The 23,805-nt window shown below is 35.3% G+C and overlaps 1 protein-coding gene across 1 annotated transcript in view; it reads left to right on the forward strand.

Annotated features, from left to right (window-relative positions):
* LOC122487448 (contactin-6-like) overlaps positions 1-23,805 on the forward strand; it is a 295,894-nt gene that overhangs the window by 97,836 nt on the left and 174,253 nt on the right. The window contains 2 exon segments of the mRNA XM_043587958.1: positions 15,997-16,123; positions 23,089-23,264. Of these exon segments, the coding sequence (XP_043443893.1) occupies positions 15,997-16,123; positions 23,089-23,264 (303 nt within the window).

Genomic DNA, 23,805 nt, shown 5'->3' on the forward strand with positions numbered 1-23,805 from the left:
ACTCAAATGAGGAAAAACAGGACCGAAATTTAGTACTGTGTGAACCTTGGAAGAATCAACAGAAAATGTCAAGGGCTTTTCTCATACAGGGAACCAACCAATTCTCCCCACTCATAAAAGAAAAAAAAAAGCTTTTGTTGATTATGAGTCTGAAAAAGAAAAATTGAACTCATGTTTGTCATCTCTGTAAATCATCCCTGTCATTTAATCTTTATATTGGGAGGAAGACAATATAGCATAATGAATCAGGGGATGCTATTTCATTTTCTTATTTCATATCTGAGTTTAGTCTAGTGTAATTATGGTGTTTATGAAGTTTAAACTGATGTAGCAAGAGAGAAATAGAACAACTGCTCATCCACTCTAAGGAGCATTTCTTCATAAGAAAGATCACATTGGCAAGTACGGGAAATGCATGAGAGGTTTTTATCAACCAATAATTTAAATTTCTGAGAGACTTTCATTGTGGTAAATTGGGAAAAAATATAAATCTATTTCTAAATAAGTTTTAAACCAAAATGAGGAAATCTTAGCAAAAATATTTCACAGTTAGAGGGAGATAGAGGCAAAACAAAAACAAAAATACCTCACCCTAATCTGCTGAGAAATAACCAGGAAATTATAAATGAGCAGAGCTACCCTTGGCTGGAGGCAAGATCTCTGAGACAGTAATAAGGAATGAGGTTACCAAACATTCAGAGAGATATGAGCTGATAAAACTTAATCAGCCCAGTTTCACAAAGGGCAAATCTTTTCTGACAAATTTGGTGGCATTTTTGCATGGCACAGAGGGCAGGAGAGGTACGTGCCTGGAATGAGAGATGAAATTCAACTTAACAAAGTAGAAAGGCATAAATGACATACCTCGGAATGCGGTATAGTCTCAGCTTTCCAAAAGAGGCCATGTGAGTGACCTTTCACCCCAAGCCTACAGATTTCATTAAGATATTCATGTTGGCAGTAAGCAGGAAACAGGATTGATGGGTCAGCATGCTTAGTTGTCACACTCTGTTACCAAAATGGCACCCGCTCTCATCAAGTAATAGACATTTGGGATGTGTCTCTATCTTGGCTACTCAAGATTTTCACAGTGCTTTTCTCACTTATTTGTTTATCTTCTCCCAAATGTTCTCCATTCAGTTTGTTATCAGTATGCACATGGAATCAGTGCCATTTCAGGGGGTGACAGTTTTAGCTTAGAGGGCAACCAGTGGGGCCACTCTCATATCTCAATGATAATAATAGGTTTGGTAGGGTTTTCTAACATCTTCACTAGTCTTCACTAAAATGTCCAGGGACATTTTAAGGAAGTGTTTTTGGGTACTTTGTATACTTGAAAGCATGCTGTTAATTCTCACAGGTTCATATTGAAATCCTCTAAATTAGGGAAGTAGTAGTATCAAAGACCCAGAAGTTCAAAAGAATCTGAGTTTGCCTCTCAGTTGATTCATTAGCATCAGCCTACACATCAGCTTGTCTCTTTCATCCTAACCATACAAATAAGCAAAACTGAAACATACACATACAAACAGGTTGTCTAGGCTCTGCTCACTTCTCTCTTTCTCTTTGCCATCTGACTTCCATGTTGTTTATACTGCATGCCATAGTTTTCTTTACATCTTCAGTTCACCTTAAACTTGGCCTTGCTTACCAATCCATCTTGACTTTGATAATGATATTTCTCCCAAGGAAACAAAAGGTTATTTGATTACCAAGTAAGTTTTTGTTGTTGTTTTCCACTGTTCTCTAACACATAGCAACCTTAACTATGTCCTCTATTAAAAACCTGGGTGACTCAGTCAGTTAGCATCAACTTCAGCTTAGGTCATGATCTCATGGTTTGTGAGTTTGAGCTCCACATCAGGCTCTGTGCCGACAGCCTGGAGCCTGCTTCAGATTCTGTGTCTTCCTCCGTCTCTGTTTCTACCCCTGCTCATGCTCTCTTTCTCAAAATTAAATTAACATAAAAACAAACTCTCCTTTGTTGGCCTCTCATATGATGGATGTGTTCAGCAGAATAATGGCCCCAAAGTTGTCCATGTCCTAATCCCTGGGACATGTGAATGTGATAGGTTACATGGCAAAGGGGAATTAAGGTTACGGATGGAATAAAGGTTGCTAAGCAGCTGATCTAAAAGGAAGATTATCCTGGATTTTCTGGTTGAGCCCAATGTAATTACAAGAGACCTTAAAAGTAGAAGAAGGAGTTAGATGACAATTCTATGGAGGAATAGTCAGATTCATTTGATATGAGAAGGGGGCTCCATAAGTTAAGGAATGTGGGCAACCTCTAGAAGCTGGAAGAGGCAAGGAGAAAGATTCTACTCTCAAGCTTCTCAAGAAGGGGTGCAGCTCCACCATGATTTTTGCTCATTGAGAGTCATTTTGGAAATCTGTCCTACAGAACTATAAGATAATGGATTTGCATACTTTTATGCTGCTAAGTTTGAGATGATTTTTTATGGTGGCAATAGATAACTAATACAGTGATTCAGGTAAAATAGTCTTACTTTCCCATACAGATCTTCCTCTGAATTTTTTTGCTCTTTTCTCTCTTTTGTCAGTTCTAAAGATGTTGATAATCTCTGGTCTTTCATCTTGGGCTTTCCTTTTACTCAATTCCACGTTGGTACTAACTTTAAAGAACAATGCCATTCAACTCTGCCTTTCTCCCCAGCCAACTCCTGCTTAGAGGTGGCTACTGGTTCTACATCTGTGAGTCTGTCTGGCAACTCAAATTTAACATGTTTAATGACATTTTTTAAATAGCAAAATCATGAATCTCAAATAAAAATTAACCCATTGAAAGATTTTGTTTAAATAATGAATTAACATGGGGACCAGTAAGATGTTGCAACCTGTTCAAAGTAGAATTCAAAGAACCACATGTACATAGGCAACAAGAAATGGAAAAGTATATTTATAAATGGAGGCAGAATGGGTTTATCATGACTAAATTGCATGGTATATCAATTATATCTCATGGAAGCTGACACAAAGAACATAACAAAACAAAACAAAACAAAAACCTGGTTTATCCACAAGGGAAAAGGGGGAAAAAACAATTTCACTGCACTGGGTACAGTTCATTTGCATTTCAATGGATAAGAATCATTTGCATCCTTCACAGTTTTCTCTTCCTTACATTGTTGTAAAATAGAGAAAAGACATTGAAAGGCAGAGTTAACTCCAAAAAATGCACTGGACAGGATACCCAGCAATTTTCCTGTGTCATTTTGAAATCTTTCACGAATTTTCCTGATATGGCCTATCTCATTTCTCCCCTCTGTTCACTTTTTCATTCTCCTGACGATCATTTTATACATTATCATTATACATTATTCCTTTCTTCACATCACTCCTTATCCACACTCCATTCAGGATTCATACTCCACTTAACTCAAGCTAAGTGTTCAGTGATCTCTACATTGCTAAGCCCGATGGTATATTTCCCCCTCATCCTATTTGGCTTACCAGCCCTACTTGCCAAACCTGACCATTCCCTGTTCAGATGTTACCAGACTAGTGATGTTTTCCTTTGCCAGATTTTATAAAATAACACTCCTCCACATCAGCCCAGAATTCCTAGCTCTCTTACTCTTTATTTTTCTCCATTGCACTTAATACCATCTCAGGTACCATGTGGTCCTTGTTGATTTAATTTATGTCTCCCCCAATTAGAATACAAGCTCCATTAGTAGAGCAATTTGAGCAGGTTTTTTTTTTTTCCTTACTCTGTTTTCCAGACCCAGAGATAGTTTCTGCAAATGGTAAGCCCACGAAGAAATGCTTGTTCAGTAAATAAATGAAAAATGAATGAAACTTGTATCTGTTTTCTCATCTACTTTCATCCTCAGTGCCCTCATCTTTCCCCTTTTCGTTTTTCTGTTAACAGTCAAGGAGGGGCGCCTGGGTGGCTCAGTCGATTAAGCATCATACTCGGCTTTGACTCAGGTCATGATCTCATGGTTTTTGAGTTTGAGCCCCACATCGAGCTCTGCCCTGGCAGTGTGGAGCCTCCTTGGGATTCTGTATCTCCCTCTCTCTCTGCCCCTCCCCAACTTGCTCTCTCTCTCTCTCTCTCTCTCTCTCTCTCTCTCTCTCTCTCAGTATAAATAAGTAAATAAACTTAAAAAAAACAGTTCAGGAAGTCAACATACATGCATTCATCAGTTACAGCTAGCTCAGAGGAATCTAATGCTCTCTTTCCTTCATCTCTCACTTCAAATCAGTTTTATCATTCTGCCGGTATTGCCTGGAAACACTTCAGAAGAGCTCTCGCATTGTTCTCATTCTCTTCATTTCTACTGACAATGCCCCAATTATCTCAGTGTTTTCAAATGTTTGATAAATAATCTCCGTGACTTGTGGTTCTCTTCCCTTGTTCTTCTTCCAGTTAATCATAGATCTAAGCATGTCAGATAGTCCTGCTTAAAATTGAAAGCACTTCCATGTTTTCTAACTGTTAACACATCAAGTTCAAACCTCTGTAATGTCATTTAAGGGCCTTCAAAATGCTCTACATATACGATTCCATTTCTATATTTTATTATTCCCCTACCTTCCAGGCTAATTATATCTATTTTTGAATGACACATGTTTTTATGTGTCTATTCAAGCTAGTCCTAGAATTTCCATACTACACCCTTCCCTTTCAAAGGCATTCTCACTGTTTTACACATAGCTTACATAATACCTTTTTTGTCAGTCTTCCATAACCTCTAGGCAGAATTAATCACTTCCTCTTTGAACTCCCTTTAAAGTATAATCATGTTTTGGTGTAATACTTATTCTGTAATATTGCGGTTACTTATTTTTATGTCTGCTTCCCTTTCTGGAGTACATATCACGTGACGTAGAGTGTGTGTTCTGGAGTCAGATTGCCTACATTCAAAATTGGATTACAACATTCTCTCTGGCTGTTCAATATTGAGCAAGTTACTTAAATCCTCTAAACCACAATTTCTTCACACGTACATCGGTAATATTAGAATCCACCTGTCAGAGTTCTTATAAGGATGAAGATAATTTGTGTACAAGTTAAACTTTAGACCTGGCTCTTAGTACATGTCTTAGTTGCTCTTATTTGATTATAAGCTCCTTGAGTGCAATTTATTTATTTATTTTTATATTATCTCTGCCTGAAGAAGGTTCAGCCAATAATCACAGCTAATACAATTTGGTTGAATTTGCTTCCATTGGACTTTATCACTGTGCCCTGGCAATATTTAAGCAAGCAATGATATCAAATTGTATTTTGGTTTGGCTTTAAACTGCAATGATAAACAGAATGTGAACTGTATGGTAATGTACAGTTCTTACTATGATTTACTTTATGATCTGTGTACCATTTCTGATGTGTCATACACTTTCCAGGCAGGTTTAATACTCAGCCTTTGAATCACTAGGTCACCATAGATGGCTGCCTGGACTGAAATACTGCAAGTCTCCATGTACACATCTTACACCAAGTGTATGCCATTAGTTCATTCTGCTAGAGTGTCTGATATGAAAATAACCAGAATGATTCTATTATGTTCAAAGTAGCTTTTCAATTAAGAATTATCTTCTCAAATGTCTGTTGCATGAAAGAATTTCAAGTATGGCCACTGTCAGGTAGATGTTAAACTCATCCCCCTCATTTAAAAAAAAAATTAAATGTTTTTTTAAATTTATTTTTGAAGGAGAGAGAGAGAGAGTGAGAGCGAGCATGAGCAGGGGAGGAATAGAGAGAGGAGACACAGAATTCGAAGCAGCCTCCAGGCTCTATGCTGTCAGCAAAGAGCCCGATGCGGGGCTTGAACTCACAAACCGGGAGATCATGACCTGACCTGAAGTCGGATGCTCAACTGACTGAGCCACCCAGGAGCCCCCTCATTTTTGATGTTTGCTTGAATAAGGACTCACTGATTATCCAAGTTGTCAAATGAGTGCCAATTTCAACGTATGGCTTGATTCTGATCAAGGTTTAAATTTAAGGCTATTTTGAAATTGTACCTTTTTTCCCACCTTTATTGAGATATAATTGATCTATAACATTGTCTAAATTTAAGGTTTATGATATAACGATTGATATATGTGTGTATTGTAAAATGATTACCATATAAAGTTAGTAAGCCCATCTATCATCTCATATAGTGACAATTTTTCTCTTTGTGATGAGAATTTTTAATAACTGTCCTCTTAGCAACTTTCAAATATACACTATACTCTTGTTAACTATAGCCACCATGCTGTATATTATATCCCTGAAACTTATTTATCTCATAACTGAAAGTTTATTCTCTTGGACAAACCTCACCTATTTCCCTCCTCTCCCCCCCACTCCTCCCCATCTCCACCCTTAACAACCATAGATCTTTCCTCTGTTTCTATGAGTTCATTCTTTTAAGATTCCACATACAAGTGAGATCCTACAGCATTTGTCTTTCTATGTCTGACTTATTTCACTTAGCATAATGACCTTAAGGTTCATCCATATTGTCACAAACTACAGTATTTCCTTCTTTATGGCAAATAATATTCCATTTATGTATTTACCACATTTTTTAATCTGTTCATTCACTGATGGGCACTTAGGTTGTTCCCGTGTCTTGGCCTTTGTAAATAATGGTGCAGTGGACATGGAAACCTACACTTTTGAAATAGTATAAAATATATTTGTAGAATGATTACCATCGAAGTATTGCTAGAACAAAGTTTTCTTTTTGTTAGAACTTAAAGGCCACTGTTTCCAACCACTGTTTCCAAAAATCAGTTTCTCCTCCAACCCAGCCCTCACATCAATATATCCAACTCTTTATTGGACAGCTAAACCTATGAGCCCCAAAATCCTTGATGCTTTTTTCCTCTGAACATGAATTCCAGAGAAGACATAATTGACTTAGTCTAGGTTAGGTTCAACAGGCTTAAGAACTTGGTTTGGAAACTAAGAGGCTTAGTAATAGAAAGCAATAGAAAGGAAAGAAAGCCAGAGGGGAGAGAGCCTTTTTTTAAATCCTGAAACTATGCAGAACTCCATTGGTTATAGTGTAGTGTGTGTAATCCTCGACTTTGAGTCAAATCTGAATTTGAGTACTAGCTCTATAATTTCACTAGCAGTGACCCTGAGCAAATCATTTAACTTCTGTAAGTGTTAGTCAGGACCAGCTACATAATTTGCAGGGCACAGTGAAAAATAAAAATGCAGGGTCCTGGGGAGGCAGGCTTGGTGACAGGAGGAGGTACCAAATGTTAGCCAAGGCATCAAGCACTCAATGTTCACCAGACTCATCAAACTTCACTTATAAAACTCAAATATGTGGCTAACAGTATTAAGAGTGCTAAGGCAGTGGCTTCAGAACAGAACCAGAAGTGCAGGGCCCTTCTAAGAGCTGAGCCCCATGCAATCATACTAGTTACATGCCTGGTTTAATTTCCTCTTTGGTAAAACCAAGCAAAGTCATTAGACTCTACTTATTTTTTGTTTTGTTTTGTTTTTCAAATAAAAAATTGAAATTGAGGGGCGCCTGGGTGGCGCAGTCGGTTAAGCGTCCGACTTCAGCCAGGTCACGATCTCGCGGTCCGTAAGTTCGAGCCCCGCATCAGGCTCTGGGCTGATGGCTCAGAGCCTGGAGCCCCTTTCCGATTCTGTGTCTCCCTCTCTCTCTGCCCCTCCCCCGTTCATGCTCTGTCTCTCTCTGTCCCAAAAATAAATAAAAACGTTGAAAAAAATTTAAAAAAAAATTGAAATTGAATTGGAAAATGATGTTAGAAATGTAACTTCTTCAGTAGAAGACATTTTAGGGAGTTCCAGGAACCGGGGTAGGGAACTATATTCGGAGGGACAGATTGTGACACAAAGAAAGATCCCAGCAACTCTTTATCTGGATGTGACCTTGGAGATGTCTAGTCTTATTACCCCTCTGTGAAACCTGAAATTTACCCAAGGCCAAAAATTGGGATTCAAGTAAAACCATGGATAATACACTGTTTAGTTTTGTGTTCTTTTAGATATGAACCTTCTCAGGTGTTTGAATTTCCCCTTAATAACTTCTGAAAACAAATGGTTGACTACCCAGGTTGTTTGTGCTTTCATAGTTCTAGAGAGAAGAAAAGCACAAAAACACTGGTTTCTGTCTATTGTTTATTGTTTTGAATCTGTCTTTCTAAGTCTCTTAGCAAGAAACAGATATGGTAGAGTTGACACCTCATAGAACCCAGAGGCAGTTCTCACTAAAAACTGGAACCAAAGATCAAAAAGCTCACAGAATAAAGCCAGTCTTTGTTCAATTATTCTTTGTCTCCATCATTCTACCGCCTGTCTTACTGTCTGTCTCAGTCTGTAGACTAGACTAGCATTCTCTAAGTTTTCATGAGTTTTATGGAAAATGGATTGCTCTAATATTCCTGAATAGGTCATCTCTTTACAAGTAACAATCATGTCTTAATATTATTTGCTTATTCCTAGAGAGAGAAACATAGCAGCCCAGGAGGACATGTTCACCTTTGGTCTAGTTAACCATGGCTAGAAGGGTAAAGTAAATCAAATAGGACTTTTTGCTATTAAAAAATTGCCTATTTAGTATAAAAGAAGATGACATGACTTTTAACATAGGTTAAAAGCTGATTTTCCATGAAGATGTTCATGGAACTGTTCAGAAATGCCAACATGCGACTGCCTTAGATACAATTAAATGTTCTCGATATTCAAGAGATGACAGTGAACTGTAGACACTGGTAGGTTTGATCCAGTATTGGAGTCAGATCATAGGATATATATATATTCACATATATATGTATATATAATTAATAATATACATATATATTTATATATATTTATAAATATATTTATATTTATATAAATATAAATATAATAAAATAAATTTATTATAAATTATATTTATAATAAATATAATATAAATATATTTATATAAATATAATATACATATATTTATATAAATATAAATATATTTATAAATATATATAAATATATGCATATAATTAATAATAATTAATATATATTAATATGGAAGACAAAAGAAGAAGGAAAACGAGACAAATCTACATTAATTTTCAATAACTATGTTTTTTTTAAATTGTCATTTAAAAGTATTTATTTTTCATTGAACCTATATTGCAAACTTCTTGCTTTACTGTCAAATGAAACAATTTTATAGAGTAGCATTATAATCATAGGTGATTTTATAATAGTAGGTACTATTAATACAATTATTTAATTGCTTATTGTCAACACTCATCCTAACCTCTAGTATATTCTTAAAGTAAAAGTACTTGAAAAAGCACTTTGATTTCTTGATTTTGATATCATATTGTCACAGTTTCAGGTGTTCTTATACAGAAAAACTAATGTTGTCTTTGCTTTCTGACAGTATAAACACAGCAGCAAAAGTATGCTATTATGTAATCATTCCATTACAATATGAAAAAAAATAAAAAAGCTGAAACTCTACCAAAAGAGTCCAGTTAGTTGACAAGCTAGACTTTTCACTGGTATGAACTCAACCAAGTTCACTACAACCAAGCTTTTGTGGCTTCAAAATAAACCAGTTTGATAGAAAATGCCTTGTTCTATTAGTTATAAATTCTTAATCTACCAAATGGTAGATTAAGATTTATTTTGTTTTGTGTTTTAAAGCTTATTTATTTATTTTGAGAGAGAGAGAGAGGGAGAGAGAGAGAGAGAGAGAGAGAGAGAGAGAGAGAGAGAGAACACCAGCAGGGATGGGCAGAGAGAAAGGGACAGAGAATCCCAAGCAGGCTCCATTCTGTCAATGTGGAGTGCAACTCAGAGCCCCATCCCACGAACTGTGAGATGGTGACCTGAACCAAATCAAGAGTTGGGCACTCAACTGACTGAGCCACCCAGATGCCCCAGGATTTAATAATTGGTGTATGTAAAGGTCCTTTGAAAACCACAAATCATCTCCCAAATACAAGGTATTATTAAGTGAAGTTATACCCCAAATTTGGATTGTATGGAATTTGAACAGCACTTTTCTCTAAGAGAAGGTAAAGGAAGATAAATTAATTAATATTTCGTGTGTGCCTCTCTTGTGCATGGTGCAATGCTAGATGGCCAATGTGCATTATTTCAACCAGCTTTCTTTCTTGTGGGGCAGGAGGGTGGTTGGTAATTTCTACAAAAGGAACAGAAAAGCCATTCATATTCTACTGTCAAAAATTAATTACCACTTCAACTTACTTGTTTTCAGTCTTTTTACTCCATTTAAAAGGAAAATCCCATGGCACCTGGTTGGCTCAGTTAGTTAAACATCCGACTCTTGATTTTGGCTCAGGTCACGATCTCAGGTTTGGTGAGTTCGAGCCCCACATCGGACTCTGTGCTGACAGTGCAGAGCCTGTTTGAGACTCTCTCTTTCCCTCTCTCTCTGCCCCTTCCCCACTCACTTACACTCTTTGTCTCAGAATAAGTAAATAAAACATTAAAAAAATTCCATCACAGTTGGCCTTTAAACAACATAGGGGTTAGGAGTGCTGACCCCTTATGCACTTGAAAATTTATGTATATAACTTTTGACTCCCTGCAAACTTAACTACCAATACCTCACTGTTGACTGAAAGACTTACCAATAACCTAAATAGTTGATTAATACATATTTTGTATGTTATATGTGTTATATACTATATTCCTTCAATAAAATAAGCTGGGGAAAATAAAATGTTATTAACAAAACCTTAAGGAACAGAAAATACATTTACAATACTGTACTATAAATAATCTGCATATAAGTAGACTGTGCAATTCAAGCCCATATTCAAGAGTCACCTGTATTTTCTTTAGTATAGTGTATGTTCATTTTAAACATTCAAACTATGAAAAATTATGCAAATAAAAAAAAAACTTTATCCCAAGTAAAACTCTCCCCAAAATAAAAATTATTAAAATTTGGTAAGATTGTAGCCATCTTTCTATGCATATAAATACAGAGATATAGACTAATATGAAGGTAGATAAATGCATAGAAAAATGCTTTTATAAAAATGGGATTTTATAATAGATACTACTTTTAACATGAAGACTTAATTGTATTTTAGTTTAACAAAAGTCAAACTGAAGCCAAGTAAAATGAGGAGAATTGTGAACTTGTAATAAATGATTTGAGTCAACAAAGATATTTATGTTTGTATTTGTTTTCCTAAAAGAGTCCTCTAAGGGTAAAAGATGCACTAAATAATACCAAGAAGTTACAGTACTTATGCTTTTAAAAATTGTAATTTATATTTAATATATATGTATTTTTATAAGTTGACTTTTTGCTATAAAAGAAAATATTAGCACTTAAACATTTTAACTACGTTCCCTTATAACCCTTCATTCTTCTATTCATATTGTTATTTTTATATTATCCAAGTTTACAGCTTTCATATTCTGTCCTATAACTAAAAATAACATGGGGTATAAGTATTAGTTTTATATTTAAATATATTCAGTGTTCATCCTATAGCTCCTTCATTCTTTAAAGCTATATATTGGTTCATTTTTAATTGGCTGAATTTCATTGCTAAGTCATTTCTTTAAGAATAGTCATTTATGTTATATTCTCTGAAGGTTTCCTTTTTATGTTAAAGAATGTTGAATGCCATTAAACTTGGAAGATATCTTGGTAGGTGATAATAGACTTGTCACACTTTTATTCAGAATGTTACAGGCTTCCTTTTCCACTGTCTTCTGGTGTAGAAGGCTACCATTTTAAAATCTGAGATTAATTTAATATATTCTTCCACTTTTTAGATGATATTTGGTTTCAGCCTAGTCTTTTTAAGTCTTTCTTTAACTTTGAAGATCACTTAATCACTTAAGATCACACATGCCTTGGTATTGAGTGCTTTCTTTCAGATGTCCCTAGAGCATGGTATATTCTTTGAATTCACAGGAAATTTTCTTTATGATATCTGCTGCTGATATATTTGTTTTATTCTCTGTCTCAATGGCGAAGATTTTATGTTGGTTCATCTTTATCTTTCTTGTTCATTATCTGTTTTTCAATTGCTTTTTATCTGTGCTTTTTCAACGTCATTAATTACAATTACCTCAAACTTTCCCTTAATGTCAGTAGGTATCTGATTACTTACTTATTCTAATTGATTTATCAGATCTTTAGCGATGTTGTTTGGTTTACAATTTGTATCCTTAAGTTTGCAACCTCCTGATTTATCTGATTCTATTATTTGTTTGTTTTTTCATTGCCATCCAGTTATGTTAGCTTTGTTTGAATTCATGTTCTTACTCTACAGCATGAAATGATTTTGAGAAATTTCCTGGAGTTCCTTGAGTTACATTTTCTTCTTGATTGGTATTTTGTCTATCTTCGGCATACTATGTTTTCCACTTTCATTTTTGAAATATATTTGCATAGTTCCTCTTCCATTCCCGTTCATTTGCTCATACTTGAGGAAATGTGTATAAACAATTCATGTACTTTTTTATAGAGAGGGATATTTCTTAACTTTTATCTCATCAAATCAGGGACTCTTTTGTTTGTTTGTCTCTCCTTCTTAGCTCCAGTTTGGAGGCTGGATGTGTCATGAGCACCCTCATTTTGTAACTTGAGGGAATGATGAGATTGAGGGAAGTTCAGCCTTTATCAGAATACTTGGGTACTTTTCTCTATTTTAAGGTATTTTTTTAGTGGTGTTTGGTAATATTATTGGTGGAGGACTATAGGTATACTTCGCTGGACAAATGTATTGTTTATTAGTTGGACTCTAGAGTTTTACCAAGTGAGTATATAGGCATGAAACTCTTTGTCTGTAAAATACAGTCATCTTTACTATTCATACTTTCCTGCTTTACTCTCCATAAGCTCTGTTTACTCCTCTTCAGCTAGAAAAGGAATAAGGTTAAAAAACATGATGCACATACAAATGTACTTAACTCCAGAACTAGAGGTTGTTATGAGAGTTCTCAGCATTTTTTCATTTCACCAGTGGAGATAGGGATAAGATTAAGGAGTCAAAAACTCATTTCCTGAGCCTGGCCTGAACTCTTCTTACGGCTCAATTATTTTTGTTGTTTATTTCGTTTGTTTTGATTAGTTTAAAGTCAATGGCATTTGTCCCTTTTCTTGTTCAGACATTGTTCAGTTCTGTTGTTTACTTGTTTGTTTGCATTTATAATTTCTTGCCCATTTCATTAGGTGTTGGGGTAAAAAGAGTCTGTATTATGTTTTAGTTCACTCTTTTTCAACTAGGCTTCACAACACAAACACATAAGACTAAGTGTTGCTATTTTACAGTTGAGAGTTAAGTAACTTGTCCACCATTATGTAGTAACTGACTAGGCTAGAATTAAAACCTGTCTGTCTCCACTTTTAGGTTATTAATGAAATGTACTGAAATTATAAATATATAATTGTAATATAAGTATAAATTACAAATAATTTGGAAGACTAATGAGAAGGAAGTAGATCTGAGTGGATAGTGAAAACAGTGAAGAGGGAATCAGGAAATCAGAGTTTGATTTCTTGCTTTCTCTTATAGCAAGTAGTGAATCTCAAAAAAGACGATTCAATTTCCTGGGTTTCAATTTCCTTGTTTGTAACAATGATGAAAATGACAATGGTGATGGTGATCGTCATGATATGGTGACTATACATTTACTTGTACTGGGAACAATATGCCATACTTCATAAGCAGTGTATGATTAAATCTGAAAACAATCGTTTAAGATACATATATCTTTTTTACCAATGAAGATACTGAGAATTGTTCAAGTCCACTGAGGTCCGTTTGATTCGGAGGTACCATTGCATTTCTATACCACAAAGTCTGGCCTGAGTGGTCTACAAAACATCTACCAACTTTGAGATGCTGTAGAACTATGGTAGGTAGAGGAGATCACCATGCTCTTACATGTCTCTCACGTACAACAATTAGAGTCTGGACAACAATGGGTGTCCTAACATTAAGTCTTGGTATGATGAGATTTATACTTTGTGTTGTTTATTTCAACTTAAAATCTAACAGCAAAACATCATTTCACCTTAAATGTGAGAATTGAACTCTTTGTCCTCCTCTTTCCTTTCCCTTTCTTTCTTAACAGTTCAGTCCAAATGTCATGAAGGGAGCTAAGTAAAGTAGGCATCCACATGAATGTGGATGATGAGAGTTACAGCAGCCCAGCATGAGGTGGTAGATACTGAGAGGGATGAAAAAGCTATCCATGTAAGGCAGAGGGTATCACAGGGGTGGCTCAGAGGCAAAGTGGCAGAGCCCAAGAAAGGTGATAAGGATGCCTATGGTGGTGTAGCCTGGCCCAGGATATCAGAGTCTAAGAAGGCTCGGAAGGGTTCCATTGCCACAGAGAGTGGAATATGACTCTGGATGTTGGGTCAGAGATCAAGTGGAGTGAAAAAGAATACACACAGGATGGAGGCACTGCACAAGGTCAGAACCTGAGTGAGGTGAGAAGAGAGGGGATAGCTTAATAAGTGGTTTCAGGGCAGGTGTGGGAGTAACTTGGGAGCACATGTCAGAACCTGTGCAGGATGAAGAGGACCTTTATAAAATCTACAGCGGCATTCCCTGGAGATTAGTTATATATAGGGGAATTGAACAAATGCATAAATATTTCTATATATACACATACACACACACTGAGTGAGAAGGCCTGGGAGCAAGAACACCTCAGTAACATTGCATACACTTAGCATCCAGATCATGGTTTCTAAATACCATTCTCTAATAAAAGGATCCAGATTTGCTTAGGAGAGTAGATGACTACTTCCATGGCTACAGTAGAAAAAACACAAGATAATTCTGGGACATTTTGTTGTACAATAAAGTAAGGAAGTATTCAAAGAATGATAGGCACGTGTCAAAAAGATAAACTACATTAAATGGGCTCTTGTTGGCCAAATCATTGACAATTTGGTCATCAAAATAATATTAATAGATTATTACTTGTTTAATAAAATAAGAAATCATTTATCCACTCTGATAGAGTAGACCATTTTGATAGAAATGTATTAACAAAACACTTAAGTGTTCATTGAAGAACAGTATATTTGAATTGTTTCAAAATCTCTAAACACAAAGTACTTACTAAGTATAAGGAGGAAAAAAATAATTTTAACATGGAAAAGTCTGATAGACAATACCTCACAATCAGTGACCAAAGTTAACTTCAGCAGTATTGGGGCAAATTGAAGTCCTGTACCACCTGAGAGGGTGTAATATAAAGCACATGGTATCCCTGAATCATAGTGAAAACAGCAGACACTAAGGTGCACCCAGCTGGGGAGAGGAACAGAGGGACAGAGTAAGACAGTGTAATCAGTATATTCTGGCTGGTGGGGAGGAGACTTCTTAAGGTGATCATTTTTAAAAATAAGAGCCAATTTTCACTGGTTCTGTTATTGTTTTTAAAAGTCTTTATAGACCCTTTTTATTACCTGCACCTTCAACATACAGCTCCTACCAGGACCCCTACCCTGTTCTTGGTAGCTGACTGCTCAGACAAGCCCAAACTGAGTGAAACTTGACCAGATCACAGCCTTGTAATCTTCAGCAATGTCAAAGTCAGAAAAATCAAGGAAAGATTAGGGAACGGTTCCACACTGAAGGAGACTGAAAATATACAACGATTAAATAAAATCTGTAACTCTCGACTGGGTACTTTTGCTGTGAAAGATTTTACTAGGAAAATGTTAAAGTGGGGCCTGAGGATTAGACACTAGTACTCAGTCAATGTTCATTTTTTTTTTTATTTTGATGGCTTTATTGTAGTTATGTAAAAGAATGTCCTTTTTAGGAAATATAAAAGTTTTTAGGGGTGTTGGGGCATTGGTTTGTGAAATGATCCAGAGGGGTTCAGAAAAAATATTTCCTTGTATTATTCTTGCAAGATTTTCTATGTTTTTGAGATAGTTTCAAAATAAAAGTTAAAAGTGTATTGACTTCATATCTAATACACAGTTGCATTCAAAGCAGGATCAAATGTTTTCATATGGTGTTACTCTTCTCTTTTTTCAGGTACTGGTCTTTTGAGCCGTCCTGTTTTTACCCAGGAGCCACAAGACATTGTTTTTCCTTTGGATTTATCAAAATCTGAAATCATCCTGAATTGTGCTGCCACTGGTTACCCTTCACCCAGTTATAGGTAAAGTCATACTTCTGACATCACACTGTTTGTTTGTTTGTTTATTTATTTATTTATTTATTTATTGTCTTTGATGTAAAACATGCACACAATAAAGTGTTTAGAATTACCTAATTTGAAGGATGCAGCTCAATGAATTTTTACAAAGGTAAAGAGCTGGATACCCACCGCTCAAATGAAAAAAAAAATACTATATATTTTCAATATCCTCAAGTGTTGCCACTTTCCACTACCCTACTCCCAACCCAGGAACCATTGTTAGATCTCTGTCTTATTCATTAGGATGACTTAGAAGAGTGATTTTTTTTCCTTTTCAAATTTTTATTTAAATTCCATTTAGTTAACATACAGTACAATACTAGTGTGAGTACAATTCAGTGATTCATTCCTTACATATAACACTCAGTGCTCATTATAACAAATGCCCTCCTAAATACCCATCACCCATCTAACCCTTCTCCCATGCACCTCTTTCCATCAGTCCTCAGTTTGTGCTCTTTGAGTCTCTTATGCTTTGTTTCCCTCTCTCTTTTTTTTCTCCCTCCCATATGTACATCTTTTTTATTTCTTAAATTCCATGTGTGAGTGAAATTGTGGTATCTGTCTTTCTCTAATTTATTTTGCTTATTAGCATAACACATTCTAGCTTCATATATGTTATTGCAAAAGGCAAGAGTTCATTCTTTTTAATGGACATTTGGGCTCTTTCCATAGTTGGGTTATTTTTGATAATGCTACTATAAACAGTGGGGTGCATGTACTCCTTCAAATCAGTATTTTTGTATCCTTTAGGTAAATACCTAGTAATGTACTTGCTGGGTCATAGGATAGTAGTTATGTTTTTAACTATTTATTTATTTAGAAGAGAGAGAGAGAGAGAGAGAGAGAGAGAGAGAGTGTGTGTGTGTGTGTGTGTGTGTGCGTGTGTGTGTGTGTATGTGAGGGGGATATGTAGGGAAAGAGGGAGAGAGGATCCCAAGCAAGTCTCATGCTGTGAGTGCAGAGCTCCATGTGGGGCTTGAACTCAGGAACCTTGAGACCATGACCTGAGCCAAAATCAAGAGTCAGACCCTTAACCAACTGAACCACCCAGTCACCCTCTATTTTTAACTTTTTGAGGTAGCTCCATACTGTTTTCTAGAGTGGCTGCACTAGTTTGCATTCCCATCAACAGTGCAAGAGGGTTCCCTTTTCTATGCATTCTTGCCAACATCTCTTGTTTCCTGTGTTGTTAATTTTAGGCATTCTGACAGTGAGGTGGTATCTCATCATAGTTTTCATTTGTATTTCTCTTCTTATGAGTGTTTTGAGCAGTTTTTCATGTGCCTGTTACCTATCTGTATGTCTTCCTTGGAAAAATGTCGGTTCATGTCTTCTCCCCATTTCTTAACTAGCTTATTTGTTTTTTGGGTGTTGCGTTTGGTAAGTTCTTTCTAGATTTTGGATACTAAAGTTATTATTATCAGATATGTCATTTGCAAATATCTTCTCCCATTTCATAGACTGCCTTTCAGTTTTTTTGATTATTTCCTTCACTGTGCAGAAGCTTTTTATCTTGATGAAGTCCCAGAAGTTCATTTTTGCTTTAGTTTCCTTGCTTCCGGTGACAGGTCTACTAAGAAGTTGCTCCAGCCTAGGTCAAAAAGGTTGCTGCCTATGTTCACCTCTAGGATTTTGATAGTTTCTTATCTCACATTTAGGTCTTTCATCCATTTTGAGTGTATTTTTATGTATAGTGTAAAAAAGTGGTCCAATTTCATTCTTCTACACGTTGCTATCTATCCTGTTTCCCCAGTACCATTTGTTGGAAAGATTATCTTTTTTCCATTGGATATTATTTCCTGCTTTGTCAAATATTAGTTGACCATATAATTGTGGGTGCATTTCTGGGTTTTCTATTGTGTTCTATTGATCTATGTGTCTATTTTTGTGCCAGTACCACACTGTCTTGATGACTATAGCTTTGTAATATAGCTTGAAGTCTAGAATTGTGATGCCTCCAGCTTTGCTTTTTTTTCAAGATTCCTCTGGCTGTTTGGGGTCTTTTTGTGATTCCATACAAATTGAGAATTATTTGTTCTAGCTCTGTGAAAAATGCTGGTGGTATTTTGATAGGGATTGCATTAAATGTGCTTTGCGTAGTGTAGACATTTTAACAATATTTATTCTTCCAATCCATGAGCGTGGAATGTTTTTCCATTCCGTTGTGTCCTCTTCAGTTTCTTTCATGAGTTTTCTATAGGTTTCAGAGTGTAGATTTTTTACCTGTTTGGTTAGGTTTATTCTCAAGTATTATATAGTTTTTGATGCACTTGTAAATGGGATTGATTGTTTTATTTCTTTTTCTACTGCTTCATTGTTAGTGTATAGAAGTACAACAGATTTCTGTACATTAATTTTATATCCTGCGACTTTGCTGAATTCATGTATTAGTTTTAGAATTTTTTTTGGTAGAGACTTTCAGGTTTTTACTTAGAGTATCATGTGGTCTGCAAATAGTGAAAGTTTGGAGAATTTTTCTTGAGAATGGTGGCGTGCAGTTCCATGTCGTGGTTAGAATTGAGGGGAAAAAGGAAAGAAAAGAGAAAGAAAGGAAAGGGAAGGAAAAATGAGAAAAGAAAAAGAAAGGAAAGATGGAAGGAGACAGGTAAGGAAAGAATAGAAAAACAGGTAGCAAAAAGCACAGAAAGAGAAAGAAAGAAAGAAAGAAAGAAAGAAAGAAAGAAAGAAAGAAAGAAAGAAAGAAAGAAAGAAAAGAAAAGAAAAGAAACAGAAAAACAACAGAAAAAGCAAGGAAAGGAAAAGATTTGTTTCCACAATTATCAATCAGTTCTGCACTTAATTAAAAATATCTACTGGCTTATTACAGGCAGAAGGATATAAGATAGTGGTTCTCATGACAATTTACTCATTAGTTTTTACCTATGAAGAAATACTCTGAATGAAGAGACTACAAATTTCACTGTTGCTAAAGGCTTCTGTTTCTAAGATATGTGTGAATTAGTAGGCTAAAGACAGGTAATTAGCTTATTATTTCAAATCCCCTTAACATGGTTTAGCTCATCTGTAATATCATAGCATAAAATACTCATAGACAAGAGGCTTTGGAAAGAGAGTGAAAAAAGAACTTGTTTTTAATGTGAAAATGGCAGACTCAGACCCAATTTTCATGATAATAAAGCAAAGGGCAGAGATATTTCAGATAATGCACATTAGCAACAAAATGTAAAGTTTTAGTTTTAATATGACCCTTTCTAACTTAAATTTTATTAAAAAGACTCACTCATAACCTTAGATTGTATGTGTGTGTGTGTGTGTGTGTGTGTGTGTGTGTGTGTGTGTGTATAATAGAAGGAAAACCTTTATGATACAGATTCTAACATTATTTGACATTATTTGGATATACCGTGAAGCCACAGGAAAGAGCTATTGATTAAAGCAAGGAATGATCATTTCTAGTCATAGTTCTGATATTCATTGTGTGACCTTGGAATAATCATTTCTCTCTCCTGGCATTAACTTCCTCCTTATCCATAAAGTGAGGGTGTGGTTGATTTTAGTAACTTCTTTTAGTAATTTCCTTTTAGGGAAAAAAATCTCATAGCAGAAAATAAGTTATATATAAAGCATAACTTTGGAAACATTTTAAAAGCAACTTGTCTTCTAGTCACTTCCAGTGCAGTAAACACCTTCACAAACAAGGTTTCAGTGCAAGCATGAAGATATAGAAATTTAGGTAAGTTTGAACAAAACTTTCCCATGGAAAGGATCACTCTAAATTTTTTTAAGGGGCAAGTAACACATGAGAATTAAAGTCTAGCCAGGAAGCTTTGCAAAGGGAAGGAAAATGGATTACATAAAGTTGGTACTTGGGTAGTATTTCTTCTAAATAAAAGTCTTAGATAATCGGATAGCCATGAGTTTACTTCTAGCTCAGAATATATATTTTATTTGGGAAAGTGAAGCAACACCTATGTAAATGATTTGTACACAGAATAACCTATATCAGAAGTACATCTGCAAATGTCATAGAGGATTTCTGGCAGATCTCCTCTTGACCGGATCACCAGAGGAGATTTTTTTAACTTAGTCTACTCTGCTCTAGTCATGAGGTCTTAAGTCTGAGGTCTAGGTGTCTTTTTTTTTTAAATTTTTTAATGTTTATTTATTTTTGAGAAAGAAACAGAGACAGAGTGTGAGTGGGGGAGGAGCAGAGAGAGGGACACAAAGAATCTGAAGCAGGCTCCAGGTTCTGAGCTGTCAACACAGAGCCCACTGTGGGGCTTCAACGCAGGAACAGTGAGATCATGACCTGAGCAAAGTCGGACGCTTAACCAGCTGAGCCACCCAGGCGCAAGGTGTCTTTGAATAAAAATCATAGAAGTTGTCCTTCTGCCTTCTATTCTTTTCATTTTCTCACGTCATCTTCTTAATAAGATGCCTTCTTTATCCCATGGGATAAAGCAGGATATATATAATTGTGCAGATTTTATGATTAATGGATATGACTTCTGGAAAAATTAGATGACTCATCCAGGGATACACAGGAAGGGAATGTCAAAGCTAGACCTAGGACTGTTGGTATAGGCCAAGGTCAATGGAATCAAATTTAGTACACATTACAATCACCCAGAGAGACTGTTACAATTTTAGATTTTGGAGTTCTCCTTCAGAAATTTAGGGATGGGCTCGGAAATAAGCACTTTAACAAACACTTAATGTAGCAAGGTACAGTTCTGAAACACATACACACATACGTATATTGTCTAAGGACAATAAACATCCCCCCCCCAGCCATTATATTCTTGATACAGGGCTTAATTACTTAATATTAAAGGATGTTCCCCAGAAAAAGGTCAAGATTTTAGTTCAAATTCATTATGTTTCCTGGAATTAATATGATATTAATGCAGATGCTTAAAATAGTCATTTAAAACAAATTTCCTACTTTGCATTATAGGAAAATTCTCCTGGGTCTGCAATCCTATCAGTAATGTGTTTATGACAATCACTGGAAATCATTAATACTATTTCTGCATTGATTTAAACATATTAATTAGGACAAAGCCCACACCAAGAGTTGAACCCCTGATCTATATGCACAGTTTAATAATCATTGTACCACAGTGATTAGAATGATTATGGGGATACTGTGAAAAATTCATTTGCTGCAGCTAAGCCAACAACTTTGAATTTGTGTTGAAAAACAATTACTGAGCTTAATTAGGAGCATGTAATGATGACAGCAGTTATTTCAGCGATTGATTCCAAAATTAAAGAGAGCTGGCAAACTAAGTGTGGTATATCCTTTGCTTTGAAAATGAAAGGGAACATAGAGGTCCAAAGATCATGCCCTGTAAGCAAATTGTGAAAGACAGTATTATAAAGCTGGTAAGGAGAATATTGGAATCTTGAGAAAGGCCTAAAGACAGAAAATGTTTCTATATTTGATTTTTAATATTGAGAACAAAAAACTGTACAAATTTCTCTAGAAAAAAGATTTGACAGAAAGTGTACCGTTTTTGGCTGTTTTCTTTCAACTTCTTTTTGTTAAAAAGAACTTGAGGTACACAAGAATTGGCTAAATAATTTTAAAGCGGCAGAGTTTATCAAAAACCTCTGATTGATTTTATATTTGATCAATCACTTACCTGTTTGAATAGGGTAGAGGATTACCTATGTCTGTATTTCTTTCATACTACAGTAGACATTTACCATAATCTCTACCTTGGATATTTCAAGATGCTCCTAAAAAAGTCAATGACACTTAGAATAACATTATAAAATGTAATTTTTTTCTTACAGTTATCCACCCTCTTCAAAATATTTTTAATACGATCTTAGCATGAAGGGGAAAATAACAGCAAAGCTGGCATAAATCCTGAAAGTACATGGTTTGGACATTGGCTATGTTCCATTAGAAAAAGCCATTCATTTGTTTTTCTAAAAGACTGATTGTCTTAATTCAATATTTTTAAGTGTCTTTCTTCCTAAATGATTTCTATGACTACACGCAGCTAGGAATATATCTAACTAAATATGCAACACTTATACTTCAAAATGTTTGGATATTTTAAAGAAAGGGGGTGAAACATGGAGGAACTGGGTTTGATTAAAGATAATTACTGGGTATTCATTCATCTTAAAATGACCAAGTGGAATTTCTAAAACATCTTATCATTCTTTGAAAATAAATATAACTGTAAGGCCCTTCTGCTACTTAATTCATGTACCTATAGTTGGCTAATAGGTAAGTCAAGAGACTATTTTCTGCCTAAAATAAAATCTCTCAAACTGCATTTGTTTTATTAAAGAATAATTTTAGTTTGGCATTTGTAAGTACTGTTGAAATATATTCTGCGTGGTTAATTTTCCAAGTAAGAGACTCACAGAGACAATCATGTTCCAAAGTAGGTGGGTTATTATTGTTTTATTATCAGCCTCAAATTGGCATTGTAAAATCTTTACTGGCTTTCTTTATGCCATTTGTAATATACGCTTCTCGTATTTCTATCTCTAAATCATTTTCAACATCCAATTTTGCAGTATCGGTTGTGGGTGTTCAGGTATAGTATATGTTATTTGAAAAGTCACTAAAGGAATAGAATGGCCAGTATTATTGACTGAATGTCTCAGTTTTATTTCTCATTTCAAGAGTTATGTTGCCTTCTTGTACACATCTGGGTGAATGTTTGTGATTCATCAAGAGTGGAAGATCTTTCAAATAACCTAGTTGTTGATATCGCTGAGTTCCTAAATACAGTCATCTTTGGTGAAACTGAAGGATTGTCTTCACATGTAACCATGTTTGTTGTTGCTGATTTAAATGGTACTAGCAAATAAATAAATACGTAAATATATACATCCGTACATACATGGTCTTAGTAGTACAGCTGCCTGTTGTTTAATATAAGGAATGGTCAACTCTGTATATTCTAACATAATTTGATTTTTTTCCCTTGAAGGTGGAAGCAAAATGGCACAGATATTGATTTTACCATGAGTTATCACTACAGGTTGGATGAAGGCAATTTGGCAATCAGTAGTCCCCGCACAGATCAAGATATTGGCATGTACCAGTGCCTGGCCACCAACACTCTGGGGACAATACTGAGTCGGAAGGCGAAGCTCCAGTTTGCATGTGAGTTTGTGGGGGGAAATTTAATCCCTGTGTTTGTTTAATACAATATTTTTGTTCATATTAAAATATTAGCTTTGCCAATCATCTGTTCTTTGAGGGTGATTATTTATGGAGGTAAAAAGTTTTGACAGCGTGCATTTAATGAATCCATACTCCTAGGGATAGTCAAAATCTTCTTCAAAAAAAGGAAGAAAATAACTGTTATTATATTTGATAAATTATGTTGAGAAATATCTCTAAAAGTTTCAGATATAAATTTTAAGAAAAATATATATGACACATTACTGTTTTTCTTTCTTTCTTTTTTTCCCTTCTTCTTTTTCATTATATATTAGTGTGCAGAGCACAGGAAGAAAAAGCTGAGGGCAGAGATGTCTTTTGGGGGAGGTGGATGTTCTCCCAGGAAATGTGATCATACACCCACAGTTAGATGTAGGTGGAAATAAAGTGGTTGCCAAAGGCAGACTTTATATTAACTGTAACAATGTCCAGCTGCATCACATAAATGTCATCCAAGTAATTACCTTGGTGACATTTGAAG

Source organism: Prionailurus bengalensis, chromosome A2 (assembly GCF_016509475.1).
Source record: "Prionailurus bengalensis isolate Pbe53 chromosome A2, Fcat_Pben_1.1_paternal_pri, whole genome shotgun sequence".
Lineage (NCBI taxonomy): Eukaryota > Metazoa > Chordata > Mammalia > Carnivora > Felidae > Prionailurus > Prionailurus bengalensis.